The sequence below is a fragment of the Mus musculus genome, chromosome 12 (assembly GCF_000001635.26).
Source record: "Mus musculus strain C57BL/6J chromosome 12, GRCm38.p6 C57BL/6J".
In the NCBI taxonomy this organism is placed as follows: Eukaryota; Metazoa; Chordata; class Mammalia; order Rodentia; family Muridae; genus Mus; species Mus musculus.
In genome coordinates, this window is record NC_000078.6 from 108,856,816 (window position 1) to 108,876,802 (window position 19,987).

The 19,987-nt window shown below is 51.4% G+C and overlaps 1 protein-coding gene and 1 non-coding gene across 5 annotated transcripts in view; both read right to left on the reverse strand.

Annotated features, from left to right (window-relative positions):
• Positions 1 to 3,214: 3,214 nt before the first annotated feature.
• Positions 3,215 to 19,987, reverse strand: part of Wars (tryptophanyl-tRNA synthetase) — a 34,146-nt gene continuing 17,373 nt past the window's right edge. For 2 of the 4 annotated variants that reach the window (XM_006515819.2, NM_011710.3), the window contains exons 5-11: positions 18,851 to 18,970; positions 18,299 to 18,481; positions 10,862 to 10,962; positions 9,198 to 9,484; positions 5,988 to 6,128; positions 4,454 to 4,611; positions 3,215 to 3,518 (exon numbers count right to left, since the gene is read on the reverse strand). In XM_006515819.2, coding sequence (XP_006515882.1) covers positions 3,497 to 3,518; positions 4,454 to 4,611; positions 5,988 to 6,128; positions 9,198 to 9,484; positions 10,862 to 10,962; positions 18,299 to 18,481; positions 18,851 to 18,970 — 1,012 coding nt within the window. In that variant the 3' untranslated portion in view covers positions 3,215 to 3,496. Of the gene's footprint in view, positions 4,612 to 5,987; positions 6,129 to 9,197; positions 9,485 to 10,861; positions 10,963 to 18,298; positions 18,482 to 18,850; positions 18,971 to 19,987 lie in introns of all 4 variants that reach the window. The other 2 variants (NM_001164314.1, NM_001164488.1) reach the window with 1 other exon arrangement.
• Gm22079 lies at positions 5,749 to 5,852 on the reverse strand. Its single transcript, XR_003950308.1, has one exon. It is a non-coding gene; the product is annotated as a U6 spliceosomal RNA (small nuclear RNA).

Sequence of the window (19,987 nt, forward strand, 5' to 3'; positions counted from 1 at the left end):
GCTGTGTCGCTCTGTGCTCTGTGGGGTCCTGGCCCTCCTACCTTGTTGCTCGTCCAGTGCCCTTGTGAAGCCTGTCTGCTCATGGTGGGCGAGGAGGTGTGGAACCTTGGTCCTGGTGGCTAGGATGGACCGGAGTTCTTACCTGCGTGGCTAGCTATGTAGAGGGTCACCGTGAAACCCTGCAGAGCCCTGGGGCTGGCTTTACTCCTTTTACTTTCTGGGCTGCATAGTTCTTATCTGTGCCATCACCAGACCAAAGGATGCACCAAGAATGGGAGGGTGCTGGGTACCGTATAAAGGTTCTATGAGCCAGTGGCTTGCAGGGCAGGGTAGGGTTGGGTCTGCCCTCAGGCACATAGTGGGATTAGCCTGTGCTGCTGAGGTCAAACCTCCCTCTCTAAGCACCCTAGGGCTTCCAATGCTGGGCCACCAAGAGTCAGGCTGGAGTACAGTGAGCCCACTCACTGGGTCTTCACAGAACAATCTGTGGTGGAGCTGCCTGATCACTGCGTTAGCTTGCATGTTCAGATGCAAAGCCTGACCACGTATGCACGCAGGCACCCAATGTCCTCCGGGGTTTTTGTTTTGTTTTGTGGGGGTGGTGGTTCGGTGGTACTTTCCAGTTTCTAGAAGAGGAAAGATCCGTTTCTGGGTCAACCCTTGTCGTACAGGTCCTTGGACACCAGATCTCATACACAGGGCCATTGCCTGCAAGGTCCCCCTGTCTGTGTGCTATCTCCTGGGCCTCTTCTCCAGGAAGGTCGCTGGTCCTACTACCTGGGCACGCTGGGCTCCTCCCTCGGAGCCTGGCTAGCTGGCTGGTTGCTTGTCTGTCCCATCCCCAAATTGGGAGCTACCCAGGACCTCTGAGCTTCAGAAGTCTTGCAGTGAGGTCTTGGTTATGATGAAACCCAGAGTGCTTCCAGATGGGTTGGGAGGCTACAGGGGCAGGACTTCAGGAACTAGGCATGTCTCCAGCTACAGCCTGGAGAGAGGGCTGTCCAGCTATCCTCTGCAGGCATCTAGGAGGGGCAGGGGTCACACAAGATCCAGCTGCTATGGACTTTTGAAAAACACTCTCTTCACCTCATTTGGGTCACGTAGTCTGTCCAGCCTTTGTGTTCGCTTCCAGTTTCAGTAAGGTTTCTCTTTAAACAATTTCCCTATCTCTGCAGACTTGAGAGCGGCTCTGCACACATGCCCCCGCTCTGCCTGCATGCTTTGAGCACAGACTCAGCACTCCATGTCACTGGAGTTGCAATCCTGAAGCCCTGTGGTTTTAATTTCTGAACTCGAAAAGTCTACCTAGCTTAGGGAGGTAAAGATGCTGGGACATTCTGGGCTAGTGCCTGAGAAAGGACAGCTAATAAAATGTCTCCAAAGTCACCAATCCTGACCCTGTCAGGTCCACTGGTGCCTGCTCATTCTTTTTTCATTTATTTTTTATTTTTAACTGTTTTAGACAGGGTCTCACGATATAGTCTTGGCTGGCCTGGAATGTGCTATGTAGACCAGGATGGCCTCAAACTCAGATATCCGTCTGTTCCTGCCTCCTAAAGGCTGAAATTAAGACTGAGACACTGCCCCTGGCATGTCACTCATTCTGTTGTGGGAGGTTAGCTCAGCCTCTTGGCTCTCATGTCCCGTGTTCCCAGGGCTGTGCTCTGGTTCCTGCTGACCCCAACTGCTAAGCTGCTAGCCTAACCTAGGTCTCCAGGCTGCCACTGATGAAGCAAGTGACTTAGCAGGAAGTGCCTGGAGCTCACTGTATAGCCCAGGTTGGCTTCACATTCTTGTCTTCTAGCCTCAGCCTGCCAAGTGCAAGGATTTTAGGCATAAAGTTAGCATCCCTGGCCTTACTCCTGCTGCCAGAAGCATCAAAGTCAGGGAGAAGGAGCCGGCTGCCCGAGTGACTCACGAGAAGAGCTGCTCTCCCTACAGGGCTACCTCAACCAGAAAAATCAAGTTGTAGTTGTCTTTTCCAGTGAGAGCTAAAAGCTGCCCTCGAGTGCTCGCACAGTGTGTGCTGGCTGCAGCCCTATGGGCCCCTGCTTACCCCTGGATATCTAGAGCTATCATCTGTCCCTGTCAGAGGGGCTCACAGCCCCATCTGTGTGATACAGATGCCCCTTAGAATGAAGGCTGTTCTTCCTGGAATTCTCTGAACCATTTGGTACTGGACACTATTCCAGGCTGCCCCATTAAATAGCCTGCATAACTTTCAGGGAGCTCAGAGAGACCACAGGTTTTTGGCGAATGTGGCAGTGGATGTTGCAGACTTGAGGCTACCTTCACTCTGAGGAGCAGCAGCCTTGGGCATCACCTTTGTATTTTTACATGGAGGAGATGGAGCTCGCAGGAGGACAAGTGACTCACCCAGTTGTGGCTGACGGGGGATGGGATGGCCTGGGCCCTCATTCCTCCCTGGGCCCAGGATCCCACCTAAGCCATCAGACGACAGCAATGTCTTTCTCACCTCCACACTAGAACGTTCCATGGGTGCAATGGTGCTTCAATGTCAGGGCATTATTTGAGTGGCATTGGTCATCTTGGACCACAGCAAGAGAGCAAGGCAATCCTCTCTCTGTTTGGCCACCTTTGGCCACACCCAGGTAGGTGAGGTGTTGGCCTGGGAAGTGTGGTCAGTCTAATGGGAGGGGGCCACCTCCACGCCACACTTTGACACTCTCAGGCTCTGAGTCCAAGAGCTTGGCTTCCCAGGGTGCAAATCTTAGTGTTCTCAGGATTAAGCCAGAACAGACTGCTCAGCAGTAAACTCACTGTCTGGCCTTGGACAGGTCATGTCTGCCTGACTGCAGACGAGGACAGGTGGATAGGGTGAAGCAGCTTCCATTATGGCCGGGTCTCACCGCACCGCTGGCTCAGGCCTGCGCTGCCCACTACAGAATCTGAGTACCCAGCTGGCTGCAAATGGTACGTCACACGCACACACTCTCCTCAGGCTGTGAGACTGTCAAACAAGGTGGAACAGCCATCTCAGGGAGCAGGGGGGCTTCTTAGGACAAGTGGCCCCACACAATGATCCCTAGGAGCCTGCCTCTAAGCACCATGGGATTTCACAGCTCCCAATTTTCCTAAGTGCTGCCCCCCACCCCCCGCCAATGGGAACAGCTACAGCCTTAGCAGTAGGTGTAGTGCGTAGGCCTTTAGCAAGTCCACGTTCCTCTGTGGCCTGCTTGGTCAGACAGTGACAGACAGGAGCTCAACAAAGTTTATTGTTTTTTCCTAAAAATGATGCAAGGACAGAACACTCAGAGTGGCCCTTGTGCCTTCAGAGAGGACAGACACTTCAACCAGGGGCTTTCCCTGAGGTACGGCTTCTGCTTTTCCAAGACTCTGAGTGGAGGCTCATTCCATGCAGCCCGCCCAGAGGGAGAACGCTGCGGCCTGGACGGCTGCTGTTCTTTTCTGTCTAGCTATGGTCAACGGCCTGAGGCATGGCCAGCACACTGCTCTGGCCTGCCCTCCCCGTCAGTCAAGTGTCAAAGCAGAAGCACCTGCAAAGGGAACAAGCCGTCCTCAGGACCCGGGGGTCAGGAGCTGCAGCCCTGCACGTCACAGGGTGGAGTCTGGGCCATCTGTGGGGAAGTTAGTACACCAAGGGCGCAAGCATGATTTTGGAGTGGACGGCACACGGGAGCTGGAGGTTAGCTACCTCAGCCTCAGGTTAGTGGAAAGACCCAGCCTGGTCCATAATCAGGGTTAAAAGCAGAGAGCTCAGTTATCCGCCCGGCTTCGTGGGGCAGGAGACTGAACCCGGGCCAGCAGGCGTGCTAGGCGAGTGCTCTACTACTGAGCTACACCTTCAGAACAAAGCTGATGGCTTCTTAGCCAAGTATAAAGCAAAGTTTGCACACATTACATGTAAGTGTGTGTGCGTGTGTGGGGGGGGGCGTGGGCTGGAGCAGCGGCATGTCCCACTACATGTCTCCTTGTCAGTTCCTCACAGCAGTGTTCAGTTTTACAGTAATGACATTGTGACTCCACAGCAGCAGAATCAAAGGCAGATTACTACCAGGCTGGCTCAGACCTCGTGTCTCAGCCTCCTGAGAACAGAGATGATACAGTGCACCCCACCGTGGCCAACCGGGCACACGCACTTTAAAGAAAAACTGGAATACATTTCAGAATTTGTTCTGGAACCCCAGGCTGCTAGCTGGACAGTCTTCTGTGGGCCAGGGAAGCACTACCTCTGGGCTCTTTGTGGGAGAGACTGCGGGCTGGGGTTCTATCTGACCACACAACATTAGCATCGCTTGATCACCCGTAGCAGACAACAGACGGGGAGACATCAGAGAAGAAACAGCATCCAGGATGCACACGTGCACAGAGACCCAGGTCCAGGAATTACCACGTGAGAAGCCTATTGGGAGTGTGACTTGATTTGACAGGGTGGGTTACAGACAGGCTTGCCACAGAAAAGAGACATTACTGGAAGTGGAAGGACAGCTGCCGGGGCGTCATGAACTCCTTCACGGTCTCCTCAGTGACCGCCTTGCGTCGGGCCTGGTGCTCTGCGATCAGGGGCTGAAGGACGTCTATGAGCGTCTTCTTGAGCTCCCCGGTGAGCATGGCTCCGCTGGTGTAATCCTGTAGAAGGCTGATACTGTGAGCAGTGTGCGTGCGTGCGTGTGTCCATGCTCTCCCTCCCTGAGCTCTGGGTCAGCCTATGTCCCTTTATGAGTTAGGTTGACAGGGTCGTGGTAGCCTGGGTCTTATAGGACATTAAATGTCTTGTGTCCTGCACCTTGGGATCCTTTTCTTCATGTCTGTTTTATCTTCGTTTATTATTAAATAACCTAGAAGCCCTAGAAACCTGTTTGCTAATGGGAGCCATAAAGGGAGTGCACGTGGAGAGAGGAAAGTGAGCCAGAGCTGGGCGGAGCGGAGGCCATCATCAGAATACACTGTCGCCAAAGACACAGGGAGAACTGCACGCAGCTTCCAGCCTATCCATGTGCCCTGACTCCTCTGCCTGCCTGTGCCACTCTTCAAGTGGACAAAACAAAGCCTGCTGGTGAACGGTCACTTCCTCTCTTGCTGCCTTCTCACTGCCACCTCTCTTCACCACCCTTGGCGTTAGCTCCTGTGTCACTAAATCCCATTAAATACTTACTCCCATAATCCAAGCACTCAGGTAGCTAAGGCAGGAGGATTGTCATGAGTTTAACGTAAGCCTGGTTTATACAGGGAGTTCCAAGGCTACACAGTAAGATTCTGTCTTAAATGTTAACAACCAAAGACGGCTCTCACAGTGGTCAGTCAGTGCCCTGAGACGGCTCTCACAGTGGTCAGTCAGTGCCCTGAGACGGCTCTCACAGTGGTCAGTCAGTGCCCTGAGACGGCTCTCACAGTGGTCAGTCAGTGCCCTGAGACGGCTCTCACAGTGGTCAGTCAGTGCCCTGAGACGGCTCTCTCTCTCTCTCCTCCACCCCCACAACAGTGCACGTTTGCACATTTCTCTGCTGCTGTTTCTGTGTGATGAAAAGTTGTTTTCTATTCCATAGGATTTCCTTGGAAAACATTCCAAGGCCAGGGCTCTGCTTGTCTCAACCTGCTCCCCAAGAGGCTGTCCTGGGCCCATGGACACTCAAGTCATCTGCCAGTATGCAGTTTACCTACACTTCTCTACTGACAAGGAAGACAGACCTCTTCATGCTTGTTCTTTTGTGAACTATCCAAGGATTCTTCCTGTGTGGTTACAAATCTGAGTGATCTTGTTTTGTTTTATATATGGGACACTTTATGGACTTGTGGTCATCTCTGTGCAGGGCCCATGTTCATCTTCTCTGCATTGTTCTAGTCCTGGTATATATGCTGTTGAAGACAGCAGTAGCTCGGTCTAAATATGTACGAACCACTGTGCCTGGCTCAGCCCAGGCCACGAAGGCTGTTCCAGCAAAGAACAAGGCCCAGCTGGGCTGTTGGGCTCATGTGGGTGGGTGGCAGGGCTGGGGTCAACTCACCTTTCTGATCTGCTCCAGCCTGTCGTCATCTTCAAGGAAGAAGGTCAGATACATGAAGGATACATCCACTTCACAGTTGCCCCCAAACTGCCTGTGCTCCTCCACAGTATCTCTTCCTCCAGAAAATGCATGCTTGTTGACCTGTGCCAGCACAGAGACCAGTCAGAGTCCCACACTGTCCCTGGACATCATCCGTCAGGGCCCACAGGGTGGGTTACACTAGTGACTCACGGTGAGGAGCAGGAGAGCAGGTGTTTGACCCCTGTCCCCATCCCCCATTGCCCAGAGTCACAGAACCGTCTGGAAACCAAAGCAGAATGGGCTAAGATCTAGGGAAAAGCCAAAAGGTTCTTCAGAGCTGGTGGCCAACAGAGAGGATGGCAGATGGGGCTGTATCCATTGGTGGCAGAAGAGTAGCACCCAACCCCATGTGCACATGAGCCACGTGGTCAGAACACAGCTGAGGGAAGCTCCACTCTTAACATGGGGTGGCAGGAAAGGCCTGTTAGGGAGGCCTGCACCCTGAAACACTCGATGTGTCTGATGGTTAAGAAAGCCCCAGATGGGGCTGGAGAGAGGGCTCAGTGGTTAAGAGCACTGGCTGCAATTCCAGAGGACCTGGGTTCAGTTCCCAGCACCCACATGGCAGCTCACAACTGTCTCTAACTCCTGTTCCAGGGGGATTTAACACCCTCATATAGACATACATGTAGTCAAAATACCCATGCACACAAAATATAAACAGACAAACAAACAAACAAGCCCTAGATGGGCCTGGAGAGAGGGCTCAGTGGCTAAGAGCACTGGATGCTATTCTAGGGGACCTGAGTTTAATCACAGAACCAACTACTGTCTATAACTCCAGTCCCAGAGGATCTGGTGCCCTTGTCTGGCCCCTACCAGGCACTCATGTGATGGACAGATATACATGTAAATGAAACACGGATACACAGAAAAACAAACAAACCCAGAAACTAATAACACGGAGCTGAGCCCAGTGATAGGCACTTACTTTAACACACAGGAGGATGAGGCAGGAGGATTGCTTGAGTTCAGGAGTTCCAGGCCAGCCTGGCAACACAGAGAAACACCATCTCCAAGCAAACAGAAGAACTAATGAGAAGAGCTGGATGTGGCGTGAACCTTTAACCCTGGCACTCAGGAGCCTCTGCAGGTAGTAGAGGAGCCTCTCTGGTAGTCTGAGGCCAGCCTGGGCTACAAGGTGCGATTCTGTCTCAGAAAAGTAAGTAAGTGAGTAAGTGGCTGGCTGGCTGGCTAGCTGAATAGGTATGAATATTAGGGGTAAAGGTTACCAGTCTTTGTACCTTACAAATGATGCCTGGATTGCTAAGGTGGTTCCCATAGTCATGTTTTGCCTGAATATTCTGTCCGTGTACACAGTTCCTAACAGTTAAGTTCTCTTGGAGAATGGCTTGGTTTCCAGGCTGCTGACTCGAGAGCAAACGTGCCCAGAGATGGGCAGATTCCGTGTTCTCCATGTCTTCACCCACTGCCTTCCTGCTTTAGGATACACACATGACATTTCCCTGAGTCTGTGTGCTGTCTAGAAAGCTAATGAAAGCTGAGTGGGACTGTGTGGCCCCTGGTGCCAAGCTGGTCTGTCAGAAACACAGATGCCGCAGCCTGTGGCTGGCGCAAGAGCAGGCTTAGGCCTTGACTTGCGAGTGCTGATCCAGAGAGAAAATATCAGAAGTGAAGATTGTAAGATACCAACCAGTTGGAGATCCACCTGACAGGCACAGAAATGCTTTGTGCTGAGGGGGTGGCAGAGTCCCCTTGCCTTGTTGATTACAGGGTAATATAATCAGGGCCACTGACTGTCAGCAGCTGCATCAACCAATGGCTAGACTTCTTCACTATAAGACTGAGCCTGCTGCTGGAGGCGTGAGCAGCTCTGGGCTCTGGAGATTCTGTCTGAAGGTCGTCTGCTGTGGTGACTGGAGCTGAGGTGGGCCTGCCTGTGACCCATCTGGCTCTGCTCTTGTGCATGCTGCTCACCTCACCCTTGCGTCCCAGAGTCACAGACTGCCTCTACACCCAACTCCTAAACCAAGCAGAACTCTCTGTGCACAACCGGCTTCCCAAACCTGCTCTGCATTCTGCAAGTTTCAGACAAAAGCAAAAGAGAAAGAAAGACTCCCTAAGTCTCCAATCCTACCAGCTCCCATGCTAGGCAGGGCAGGGAGACATTTCCGAAGGAAGAGCTAGATATGAAAAGTCCCCATTGTCAACCAGAACTTGTGGGACTTTCTGGAAAGCTTAGGGGCCTGGCAGGAACTCTGACTATTGTATAACAACATTCCCCAAATATGTTCCTCTTATTCCACTTAGATTTGTCCAAAGGAAATGTCAGGGACTTCCTGTATTCCTGAGGGCTCGCTCACTGGCAGCTCGGCACTGAGCAACAGCACTGGGCTCTGCACCATGTGGGAGTGTAAACTCCTTTCTAGTTCTAGTTTCCAAATGACTTGTAAATATTTACCAAGTACCCAGCCTGTCAGACGGGGCTCAAGTAGACATGGCAGTCCTGTTGGAGAGAATGTTCTAGTTCTGTCCAGGAGAGCACTCAAGAGGATAACAGCCCTTACCCTGGAGCAGTGTGCCAGGGCAAGAGCTCTGCACCCAGGGGCCAGACTGTCTCCTGACTCTGCTTCAAACAGTACGGCCGGCCAGGCATGGTGGCACACACCATCAGTCCCAGCACTCACAGGGCAGAAGAAGGTAGATCTCTGCCGCAGCCTAGTCTGTTCTCAGCTCTGCCTCAATAAACAAACCGGCACTCCCGGAAGCTGAGGGAGAAGGAAACTCAAGCATGGAAACTGCCTGCTCAGCCCGACGCTCAGATAGAGGAGCATCTTCTACAGTAACTGACCACAGCTTCACTGATCATGACTGTAAAGAAGTACCACAGGACTCTGCTTCTGCAGCAACGTGCTGGTGAGAAACACAGAAAAAGGAAATAGGAAAGCCTGCAAGCTTTCACCTAATGAAGGGGATCAAAGACTAACAAACTCCCAAACACCAAAACCAAAAGCCCAAACTTCCAATCTACCCAACCTGAGCTCCCTGCAGTGTGCAAGTGGGTGAGGTAGGGGTGGGTGGGGCTGAGATGCAGCACTGTTGTGAGTGGAGCTGTCTGGGACCATATGGTAAGCTAACCTGCGTGCGTCCTGCTTCTCCCAAGCTCACCTTGCTCTTGATCTGCTTGGCCGTGTCAGTGAGGAAGATGGAGGAGTTGGGGTCACTGGCACTCATCTTGGTCTGAGCGCCCTGCAGGGCAGGGAAGAAGGTCGAGTGCAGCAGGGCAGGTTTAGGATGGCCGATCCTGGGGGCCACGTCCCTTGTCATTCTGAAGTACGGATCCTGGTCAATGGCACACGGGATGAGGCACTGGATATCTGTCCTGTCTCGGAAGATCTTCGGGAAAGAGTTGCTGAACGATGGCGCGGCCTGGACAGCAGGAAAACTGATCTTCCCTGAAAGAGGGGAGACACTCGTGTGTGCTGGGCCGACCTACTGCTCTGGGGAATGAATCCAGTTAAGGCAGTCAGCAATGGTTTTCCTCCCCCCTGGAAAAACTAAAGAAGGCCACAAAACACAGAAAAGGAGGTAAAGCCTAGCCCTCTCCAAGTCCCATCTTCATGGCGATGGTCGGTGTGCTCAGCTGTGTCCACACCATGCATGGCTGTGGAACATATTCTCCTTCAATGTATCAGGCTGTCATGGCCACCAGTGTCACCACAGTGGTCATTCCCAGGAGCTCGCTACTCTTCACAACTCCATAGCAAGGCACCTCCTTCCTTCTTACAAATGTGAATTTAGGCTCAGGGTGTTTCTGTGGACAGTGCACAGCATGGGATGCACCGAGTGAGGACTGAAGTCGGCGCCAGGCAGGCAGGGCAGTGACTCTTCACAAGACACCGCTCCTGGACTGCTCACCTCAACTGTGGATCACCCTGATGGCAGGACTCCAGTGTCACGTATGTCTCAAGAGCATGAAGATCACGCTTCACTTGCTGGGAATGAATCTGACTGAGCTATCCAAGAGGAGGGGAGGGGACAGGAGCAGGCAAGCACAGACAACAGAGGCCTCTCTCAAGTCTCAAAGAGATGATGGCCTACAAAGGCCAACGCATTGGAATGACAGAGACACGTAGAGGACATAACCATGGTTTACAGTTGGCAAATACTGTATGTATCAGTGTGTGTGTGAGACCGTGGGAGGACAGTACAGAGGGGTAGGAGGGGCCTGCAGTTAGTCAAAATCCTTCTCTCTCTCTCTCTCTGTATGTATGTATGTATGTATCTATCCATCCATCTATCTCAGAACTCATTATATAGATCAGGCTGGCCTCAAAATCAGAGATCTGCCCACTTGGCTTTGGGTGCTAGGATTAAAGGAGTCTATCACCATACCCAGCTAAAGATTCTTAGAACTGGAGAACCTGGGGCCCAGCGAACACTCCCACGAGAGAGCAGCTGATACACCTGTCCTCCCATCACTCTCCTGGGCCCTACCAAGCTCTGTAGTGATTGGGGTCACACCAGCACATTGGAGAATTCCAGTCAGTCTTATGTCTGTCTGTCTGAGTCTGGTGGAATACCCACCTCTGGATGTTTTATATGAAGTGCTAGCATCTCAGGTCTCTGAGCAGGCGCGTTACCAGAGACACTTGGGCTGGGCATGAGGCTCAGTGGTAGCATTTGCTATATGCATGAATCTATCCTTGGAATGCACGCCTATCTGCACACACCATGTACGTTAGCCCACTAGCTCAGGCTCTGGCGTTGCCGCACTGTGCTGGCTAGCTTCCTCTGAGCTCTGCCTGCTGCCCTCGGAGGGGTCCTCTTACCGATGCAGTCACTGTCCGTAAAGCCGAAAATGCCTTTCACTTGGTTGAAGGTGACGTGCTTCTGAATCTTCACCACGTTCCTGTAGAAGCCCGGGCTCTGCCTGCAGAGACAAGCAGAGACACACCCGAGATGAAAGGCAGCGGGGCTAAAGCTGGGCAGCAGAGAGGCGCGGTGCCAGAAACACACTGGGTACCACACGTGTCCAGGCCCCGGATAACAGGAACATACGGAGAGGTCATCTGTAGGCCTACAACTACAGCAGCCCCGCCTCTAGCCAGTGCTGGGAAGAGCTGTGGAAGGGTCAGAACAGAGGTAGGCACAGAGGGCAGAGCTGACAGAACGTCCACATCTCAGCATGCTGTGTGCATCTCACACAAGAAGCCCCACAACTGTCTGCTGACATGACAGTGTGTGGGAAGACACATGTGCCCAGCTGGAATGCTCTGGAACCGATGGGTGCGGCAGAGGGTGTGCCCTGTGCAGGTGCTCCTGGAGTGGTGCTCTGTTCTTTGGTCAGGGCTGGCACCATGCTCAGCCACAGGATGGACCATACTGTTTGGTGTGAGGGTCATGGACATGATGCTTAGATCCGTGGCAGCTGTTCTGACACCAGAGGAACAGCAGGCTGCAACAGAGCATGGAAATGAGCAGAATCCAGAGTGCTGCCTTCTTTTTTAGTTTTATTTATGAGTGCACTGCCTGCATGTATGTATGTATGTGTACCATGTACATGCTGAGTGACTACAGAATCCAGAAGCCTCTGAGACATGTCCCTAGCCCCCACCTCTGGTGGCACCTTAGACTGGACTTGTTGACAGCACTGCTTTCTTCAGCCTAGTCCTTTGCTAGGCACTGGAAACACAGAAAGGGGGGAAGTGTGGACTGAATGCAGGGTCTGGCAGGAGCTATGCTAGAGGCTGATGAAGTGGAAACTTAACATTCTTTGTAAAGTTGGTTAGATGGTGTTTTGCTGGGGCAAACACATGAAGGAATGTTTCGTTAAAGTGGACACAAGTGGAGCGCTAAGGCAGACTGGTGAAGGAGGTTTCACTGAAGCAGACACAGGAGAAAGGATGTTCTGCTAAAGCAAGCACGTGGAAGGACATGCGATGAATTCTTTGCTAATGCCAGGCATGTATTGGTTTGTCTTTTGGTTTGTCTTATATCTCATAGTTGAGCTGCGTTTGTCAGATTCCATACAGAGAAACAGAACAAAGACTTCTGGTGGTATGCTGCAGTTTCTTGCCACTTCCCAGGACTCGGGCGATTAGATGCACATGCTGAGGCGATGCACTGGGGGACATGTGATATTTGGAGGGTATAAGTAAAACTCAACGGAGTGAAAGAAACAGAGCTTGCCTTGGTGGTACAGCTGGGCAACGCTTGTAGGTTTCAAGTCTTCACTGATCTTTGCTTTCCTGAGAGAGGCATAGCTGAGAACGTCTTCTGGTGTTCCTGCAGGCTGAGGCCTGACTGTCTCTGCTAGGTCGACTCACTGCTGTTGCTATCCCGACTCTACCAAACTGCACTGCTGGTGTATCTGTGAAGTGTTTGCCAGTGGATCGAGCTGTCGATGCTGACCTGTGAACTGAACTGCTGGTTTCCAGGCAACACAGATGGGAGTTGCTCCAAAGAACCTTCCTAAACAGGTCCACTTCCCCTGTATCCTTTCTTCTCCAGTACTTCTGGTGGGTGGTGGGTAACAAGGGAGGTTAAAGGCTTTAAGTACCATCATTAAAAATAGGATTTGAAAAAAATTAAAGTTACAGGCTGAACTCAATGTGGAATTTAAGTAACACTGTAACGGCAGTAGGCGCAGGTCAAGGACACTGACTCGTGAACAGATTAAGGACCGGGTTGCACCTTCTTCTTTTTCTCTTTTCTTCAAGGATTGGCTTGCCTGTCTTCAGCTAGGGGGTGACACAGGACAATGGCCCTTGTGAGATGCTAGTACCATGCTTCTGGACTGAGCATTGGGTACAATAAATGTCTGTATTGGAATTAAGAGAGATGGAACAGTGGTTAAGAGCACTGGCTGCTTTTCCATAGGACCCGGGTTTGTCCCCAGCATCCACGTGGTGGCTCACAGCCATAAGTAGTTCTAGTGCCAGGATATCTGAAGCCACCTTCTGGTGTCTGTGGGCACTGCATGCATGTGGTACACAGACACACATGCAGCCTGTGGATTGTGAATGAGATTGGCTCCCAGAGGCTCATGTATTTATATGCTCAGTCCCTAGTTGGTGAACTGTGTGAGGATGAGAAGGTGTGGCCAGTAGGAAGTTAGTCTCTGTGGGTGGGCTTTGAGGTTTCAAAAGCCCATGCCAGGCCCTGTGGACAAGCATGGAAAGCTCCCAGCCACTGCTTCAACTCCTGTGTGCTGACACCTTCCCGCCATGATTATAATAGTCTAAGCCTCTGAAAAAACTGTCCTGATCATGGTGTCTCTGCACAGCAAAACACTGTGCCTAAGACACAGGCAAAACACTCATACACATGAAATGAAGTTCTCATCAATCACATGTGTGGTACTCTGTTACAGTGGCAGAAAAGTGGCTAAGGCGCATATGATGTGGAACAGTGACAGGCACAACCCCCCTTGACAAGTATGCTCTTAGCTTCTCAAATGAAGGCTGAAGCTTGAGGCTCCAGGTCATGGTCACAGGCCCTGTGCATACAGAAGTTGAAATCCAACCAGGTTCACCCAGCCTCAAAGCCTGGGCCTTCTTCTTTTCTCCCCCTTTCTTTCATCATGCCTGAGCTCTGGGCAGCTCAGATGGCGTGTGATGGAGAGCTCTTGGGTGGCTCTGGGCAACGGGGCCCGGGGCTGGCAGAACAGGGCACAGCAGTCCACAGGGTGCAGGTCAGCAGTGGGTATTCTCTGGAGCTTCTACTTAGTAGCCGGCAGAGGCTCATGTGCTGGGAGAGCAGGGTGAGGGCAGTGTAGGAACATCCCTCCATCACGTTATGCAAGCGACAGAACAGTGCAGGGCATAACCTTTGGGAAGACACAGTCTGTCTGCTGCTAAGACAAGAGCCAGTGTGTGCAGCAGGTCTTCTGGGAAGAGCAGCTATGAGCCACCGAGGGGTGTCAAGCATGCTGGGGATCAAGATGCCTGCACATAGATCACCTGCACACTGGCCTTTTAGCTAGATCCTGCAGCACAAGACGTTCCCTAGTCAGAGCAGAACGGAGCCCACAGTTTCCCAGTGGGGACAGCCTCCACATGACTGTTACACTGCCTGAGACTACACATTAACAAGAGGGATACCTGACTGTGTCGCCCAAGTGAACAACAGCCCCAGGGAGACCTTCCTTCCACACACGGGCTGCAGACGTGGAAGACAGTATAGTAGGTGCCCGGCACGGCTTGAAGAGCATTGACTCAGAAAAGTCCCCACAGGCCTGGCAGCACAGGCCATCATCTCTAACCCATCTCCAACACTGTGACCTTAATGTCAACTAATTATCTGTTAACTGGCCATCCTTTTAGAAGAAAAACTGCAGAGGCTACAAATGTAGGTTCTAGTCGGCCACTTGCCTAACACTCATAAGGCTCACAGTTCCATTTCCAGCAAACAAAAGGTACCTTTAGGTACTTGTGCCTAGTGGCTGAGTGACTACTTCATTGCTTGCTGTCGTCAGCACTCACCTGTCCTCTAATAGATGATATAATGATCTGTGGGATAGAGGAGCAGGTGAGGAAGAAGGGCTTCGTGTGCTCAGCCGGCCTGTGGGCGCAGTCAGGGTGAGGCCAGCCCCGCAGCAATGCTCTCTATGCCCCATCTCACCGGGGCTACACCCTCCACAACACAGAGGTTGGGAGAATGAGACCAAGCTGGAGCAGAGCTGGGGCTGGAGCACTGGAAGGAAGGTCCTGTCTCAAGTGTGAGCAGGAGGCAGGGAGAGGAAATTCAGACTGCATCCTTCCCTTCTGAGAAGAGCAGAGCCTGGCTTCCTTATATTTGTAGCCCCAAAGGACCAGGAGGCTTGTTAGATCACAGATAAGATTCTAGATTAAATGTAACCCAGGAGTGAACGCTCAAGTGTTTAAGGAAATTCTTGCTGGGTGTAGTGGCACATGATTATAACTACAGTCCCCATAACTAGTACTTGGGATCCAAGGCCAGGGCAGCATAGTAAGACCTCCTCTCGAGACGAACACAAAAAGAAGAAATTCTTAACAGGAAGGACAACGTGTTTTCTAATATTCAACTTTACCCCATACTCTTAAAGCGAGACAAAGTTCTGACTGGGCGCAAGTGAGCAGCAGGTAGGAGCTGAGATCACCAGACATACAATGCCGCAAGTGAGCAGCAGGTAGGAGCTGAGATCACCAGACATACAATGCCATGCTCAGAATGTGCCGGGAAGAGCCTCTGGTCTGTTCCCTCCTCTTTACTCATTACTTGCATAATCTTATTCATAGACTTGCTACAGACTTTTGTTCTCATTTGGCCACTGTGCTGGCTAGTTTTGTGCCAACCTAACACCAACTAGAGTTGTCTGAAAGGAGGGAAGTTCTAGTCAGAAAATGCATCCGTAAGATCCAGCGGTAAGGCGTTTTCTTAATTGGTGACTGAAGGGGTCCAGTCCATTGAGGTGGTGGTGCAATGCATCCCTGGGCTGGTGGTCCTGGGATAAGATAGCAGCCTGAGTGAGCCATGAGGAACAAGCCAGTGAGTAACACCCCTTCATGGCCTCTGCAAAAGCTCCTGCTTCAGGTTCCTGCCCTGTTTGCGTTCCTATTGTGACTTCCTTCAATGACTGTCTACAACATAGAAATATAAGCCAAATAACCCTTCCCTCCCCAGCTTGCTTTTGGTCCTGGTGTTTCATCGCAGCAACAGAAACCCTGACTAAGACAGCTACAGACATTTAAGTCCAGAGAGGGCAGACTTGTAAACTGTCCATCAAATTGGAGATGGCAGTGCTGCTGAAGGGAACACGGGGTCAAAACCACAAGCTTGTGTGCTAAAAGCAAAGTGAGCTCTTGTCTCATGCTGGGGTACCAGGTAAGGCAGGCGTGCAGAGGACAAGGGCAGGAGGCCTCTAGTGGTTAAGTCTGCTGCACAGAGCAAAGCTGCGTGTGAGACAGCATTCTCACTGCCTCGGCCCCCTGGGAGGCCGGCCGGAGGAGGAGGAGGAGGAGGAGGAGGAGGAGGAGGGAGGAGGAGGAGCAGGAGGAGGAGCAGGAGGAGGAGGAGGAGGAGCAGGAGGAGCAAGAGGAGGAGGAGGAGCAGGAGCAGGAGGAGGAGGAGCAGGAGGAGCAGGAGGAGGAGGAGGAGGAGCAGGAGGAGCAGGAGGAGCAGGAGCAGGAGGAGGAGGAGGAAGAGGAGGAGGAGGAGGAGCAGGAGGAGCAGGAGGAGGAGGAGGAGCAGGAGGAGCAGGAGGAGGAGGAGGAGCAGGAGGAGGAGGAGGAAGAGGAGAAGGAGGAGGAGGAGCAGGAGGAAGAGGAGGAGCAGGAGCAGGAGGAGGAGGAGGAGCAGGAGGAGGAGGAGGAGGAGGAGGAGGAGGAGGAAGAAGAGGAGGAGGAGGAGGAAGAGGAGGAAGAGGAGCAGCAGCAGCAGCAGCAGCAGCAGCAGCACGTGTGCACGAGTTTAAGGCCAGCCTAAGCAACACATGGAGAGCCTCACAAATGAAAGCTATGGTCACTATGTCCTGCCAGCAGCCTGCCCATGAGGGAGAGCGGAGCCTGTGAGGGAGGTGTGTCCGTGCTGAGGGTGGAGCACTTCCTCAGCTATTCTGAGGGAGGAGAGGAGGCTGGCACATGTGGGACAAGTCTGGGGACTGTGTTACCACAGACCACTGAAGACCCACGGTCAGACCTTCATCTTAGATCCACTTAAATTCCTCCCAGGACTTCAGAGTCTCCATGTTCACATGGAATAATTAAAAACAAACAAACAAAAATAACCCCACAAAAAACAGTCTGACAGGAAAAACTGAAAAATTCATCTCTGTGTGTTGGGGGCAGGCAAATGAAAGGGTTCAGCTGTTACAGTGCTGCCACTGAGCCCGGTCTGAATTCGAGGCCTAGGACCTACATTGTAGGAGAGAACCGTCCTATAAGATGTCCTCTGACCTGCCTACTTACACACATTCTTCTCAATAATTAAGTTAAAATATAATTCATATATGTATATATTTTGAGACAGTTTCTCATTATTCAGACTAGGCTAGCCTCAACCCGAGAGAGATCCTTCTGTCTTTCCCTTCCTAGTGCTATCATTAACTTAACATGTGCTACCAGAATAATAAAATAACAAAAACGTTTAAACATTTTTTAATGATTTTCCTAGCTGGAATAAAGATCAGTTTGCTGGTCAGTGCATTTGTTGCCTCCAGTAGATACAGAGTTGCTGCTTGGCTTTAGGTATTTATAAAGGCAGCCTGGGCCAACAGTAACACCCCACCTCCTCTGTGCCTCCTGGGCCCTGTGTGCTTTCTCAACCCTGCCTTGGCCTAATCATTGGCTCTAACATTCATTATACAAGAGGGCGCAAGCTCAAAGCCCATCCAACCTGCTGAGCCAACTCCCTCGAGTGAAGACCCACATCCTCTAGTGCTCAGGACTTGATGCCTCTCAAGTCCCACCATGGTGGGAGAACACACCCAGGGCCTCACACATAATAGATAAGTGATCTACCACTGACTCACACTCAGCACTCAAGAAATGTTTGTGGAACTAAAGATTATTCACTATAATACTTTATTTTTGAGACAGGGTCTGACTATGGGGCCAACGCTATCAGTAGCCTGTGTATGGGAATTAGAGGTATGTACCACAAGGGTTTAATCTCATTTTTAGGATGGTTACTAGCCCCCTCCCCTCCCCACTTTGTTTCTTCTCACTGGGTCTTGCTATGTAGCCCTTGGATAGTCTTGACCTCCCGTCCCTGTTTCCTCAGGCCCCTGAGGAATGGGACTGACTGTAGGTGCACACCAACACACCTGCTTCCAATTCTGATTATTTCCCCACACTTTGTAATCACTGGGAATGAAGCACAGGAATGAAGTGTGGGGATTTAAACATGGTCCGTGCAAGAAATGCGACTGTGCAGATAGGTGCCACTACCTCTCTGAGGAAAAAGTCACAATGAAAGCAATAAGGCTATCAAACTCTCAGACTCGCTGTCCTTGGACACTACAGTGCAAAATCCTTCACTATGACAGCTGAGGTGAAGCCATGACAACACGGCTTCATGTTTATGATTTTGGTAGATAGGTTAAGAAGGTAACAGTACTTTCTGACATTACTTAATTCTTTCTATGCACACATACACAGCTTTCTACTTCCCAAATTACTGCTAAATAAAACCAAGACTCCAGATCATAACAGAAGAGAAACCAGGCCATACCCATGTCAAGCATTTCAGGTTGGTAATGAGGTCTGCACCCACTTGCTCAGAAGGCAGCTAAACGTTCACCTTACCCCATATACTCAAGATCAGAGAAGATGAAAGTTTTGTTGATGTCGAAGCCACAGGCAATGATGTCCTTTGCATTTTCTACGGTGTAGCTATATGCCTGCTCCAGAGTCAAGTCCTTCCACAGGTACTTCTCGTCGTCAGACATCTGGATGACCAAAGGCACATTGAACACATCCTGTAGCCACCTGCAAAACACACGAGTGACTGCCTGCTGGAAATGCCCTGCAGCCAATCCGGGGACACTGAGGACGGAGACCCCAGGAAGAATGCCACTTTGTATGTGAATGCCAAAACATCAGGTTTGGACTACAGTGGGCCTACTGTGGCAAGGACAAGGAGCAGGAAGAAGAGTGGAGTAGGTTTAGTTGATTACATGGTGGTGTGATCCCCCAACGTAGCTGGCTCTTCCAGAGTGAGCCCAGGCACAAACCCAGTGAACAGAGACCACAGATAGCACGGTCCTAGTCCTGGCAGCTCAGCCAACAGCTGCAGTCCTAGCTTCTAAGATGTTGTCACTGCTGCTTCACTAGGCCAAGTCACATGAGCAATCTTACTTTGTGAAAATAAACGGGACGAGATGACCCAGATGCATTGCTTCGGAGGAGGGGCCCCTGCCTGTGTACAGGTAGAATGGCTTCTTATTTTCATAGGCATCCAGAATTTGATTCATATCTCTAAAGGAAAAGAGAGAAAAAAACCCAACTGATTATCTGGCAAAAGTCCCAAAGCACTGAAGCCCCGTTGGCAGTGAAAGGTGTGGGGAGGTGAATGCCACAGACGATGACCACAGCTTCATCTCCACGGGAGGGAAATACAAGGATACAACTAACTCTGGGATGGCTCTGTGAACTGTTTTTGGAAGCCAAAACATGCAAGTTAGGCATGATAACTTCCTAACAATAGGAATAATAATAAAATCTGGGCCACATGTGACAACCCATGCCTTTAATCCCAGGGCTCAGGAGGCAGAAGCAGGTGATCTCTGAATTCTGAGGACAGCCTGGTCTACACAGCGAGCTCCAGGACATTCTGTCCCCAACAAACATTTTAAAAGATGGGCACTGGGACTTCCTGGGATGCCTCCAGTGAGCACGGAAATACACTTTGTTCTTTGTACAATCTTTGGGCATGGGAGACTCAGTCAGTACCATACACCCCTCCTCTTGGGGATGGGAGACTCAGTCAGTACCATACACCCCTCCTCTTGGGCATGGGAGACTCAGTCAGTACTACACACTCCTCCCCTTGGGCGAGGGAGACTCAGTCAGTACCATACACTCCTCCTCTTGGGGATGGGAGACTCAGTCAGTACTACACACTCCTACCCTTGGGCGTGGGAGACTCAGTCAGTACCATACACTCCTCCTCTTGAGGATGGGAGACTCAGTCAGTACCATACACACTCCTCCCCTTGGGTGTGGGAGACTCAGTCAGTACTACACACTCCTCCCCTTTAGAACCAACCAGTCCTGGGACCGCAGAGACCAAGCCTAGGGATATCTCAGGGTTCCATGAAGACCTAGCTTGGGGAGGACAGGAAAGTAGGTCCAGGCAATTCAGGATGAAGTCCCCAGCTGAAGAGCTGACCTGGCACCCAGGTCAGCTTGGGCCTTGGGTCTTTTACTGAGAATAATTTGAGAGTCACCCTTCAGCCCTCAGGGGAACACTGTCAGTACCATGGAGGCTCCTCC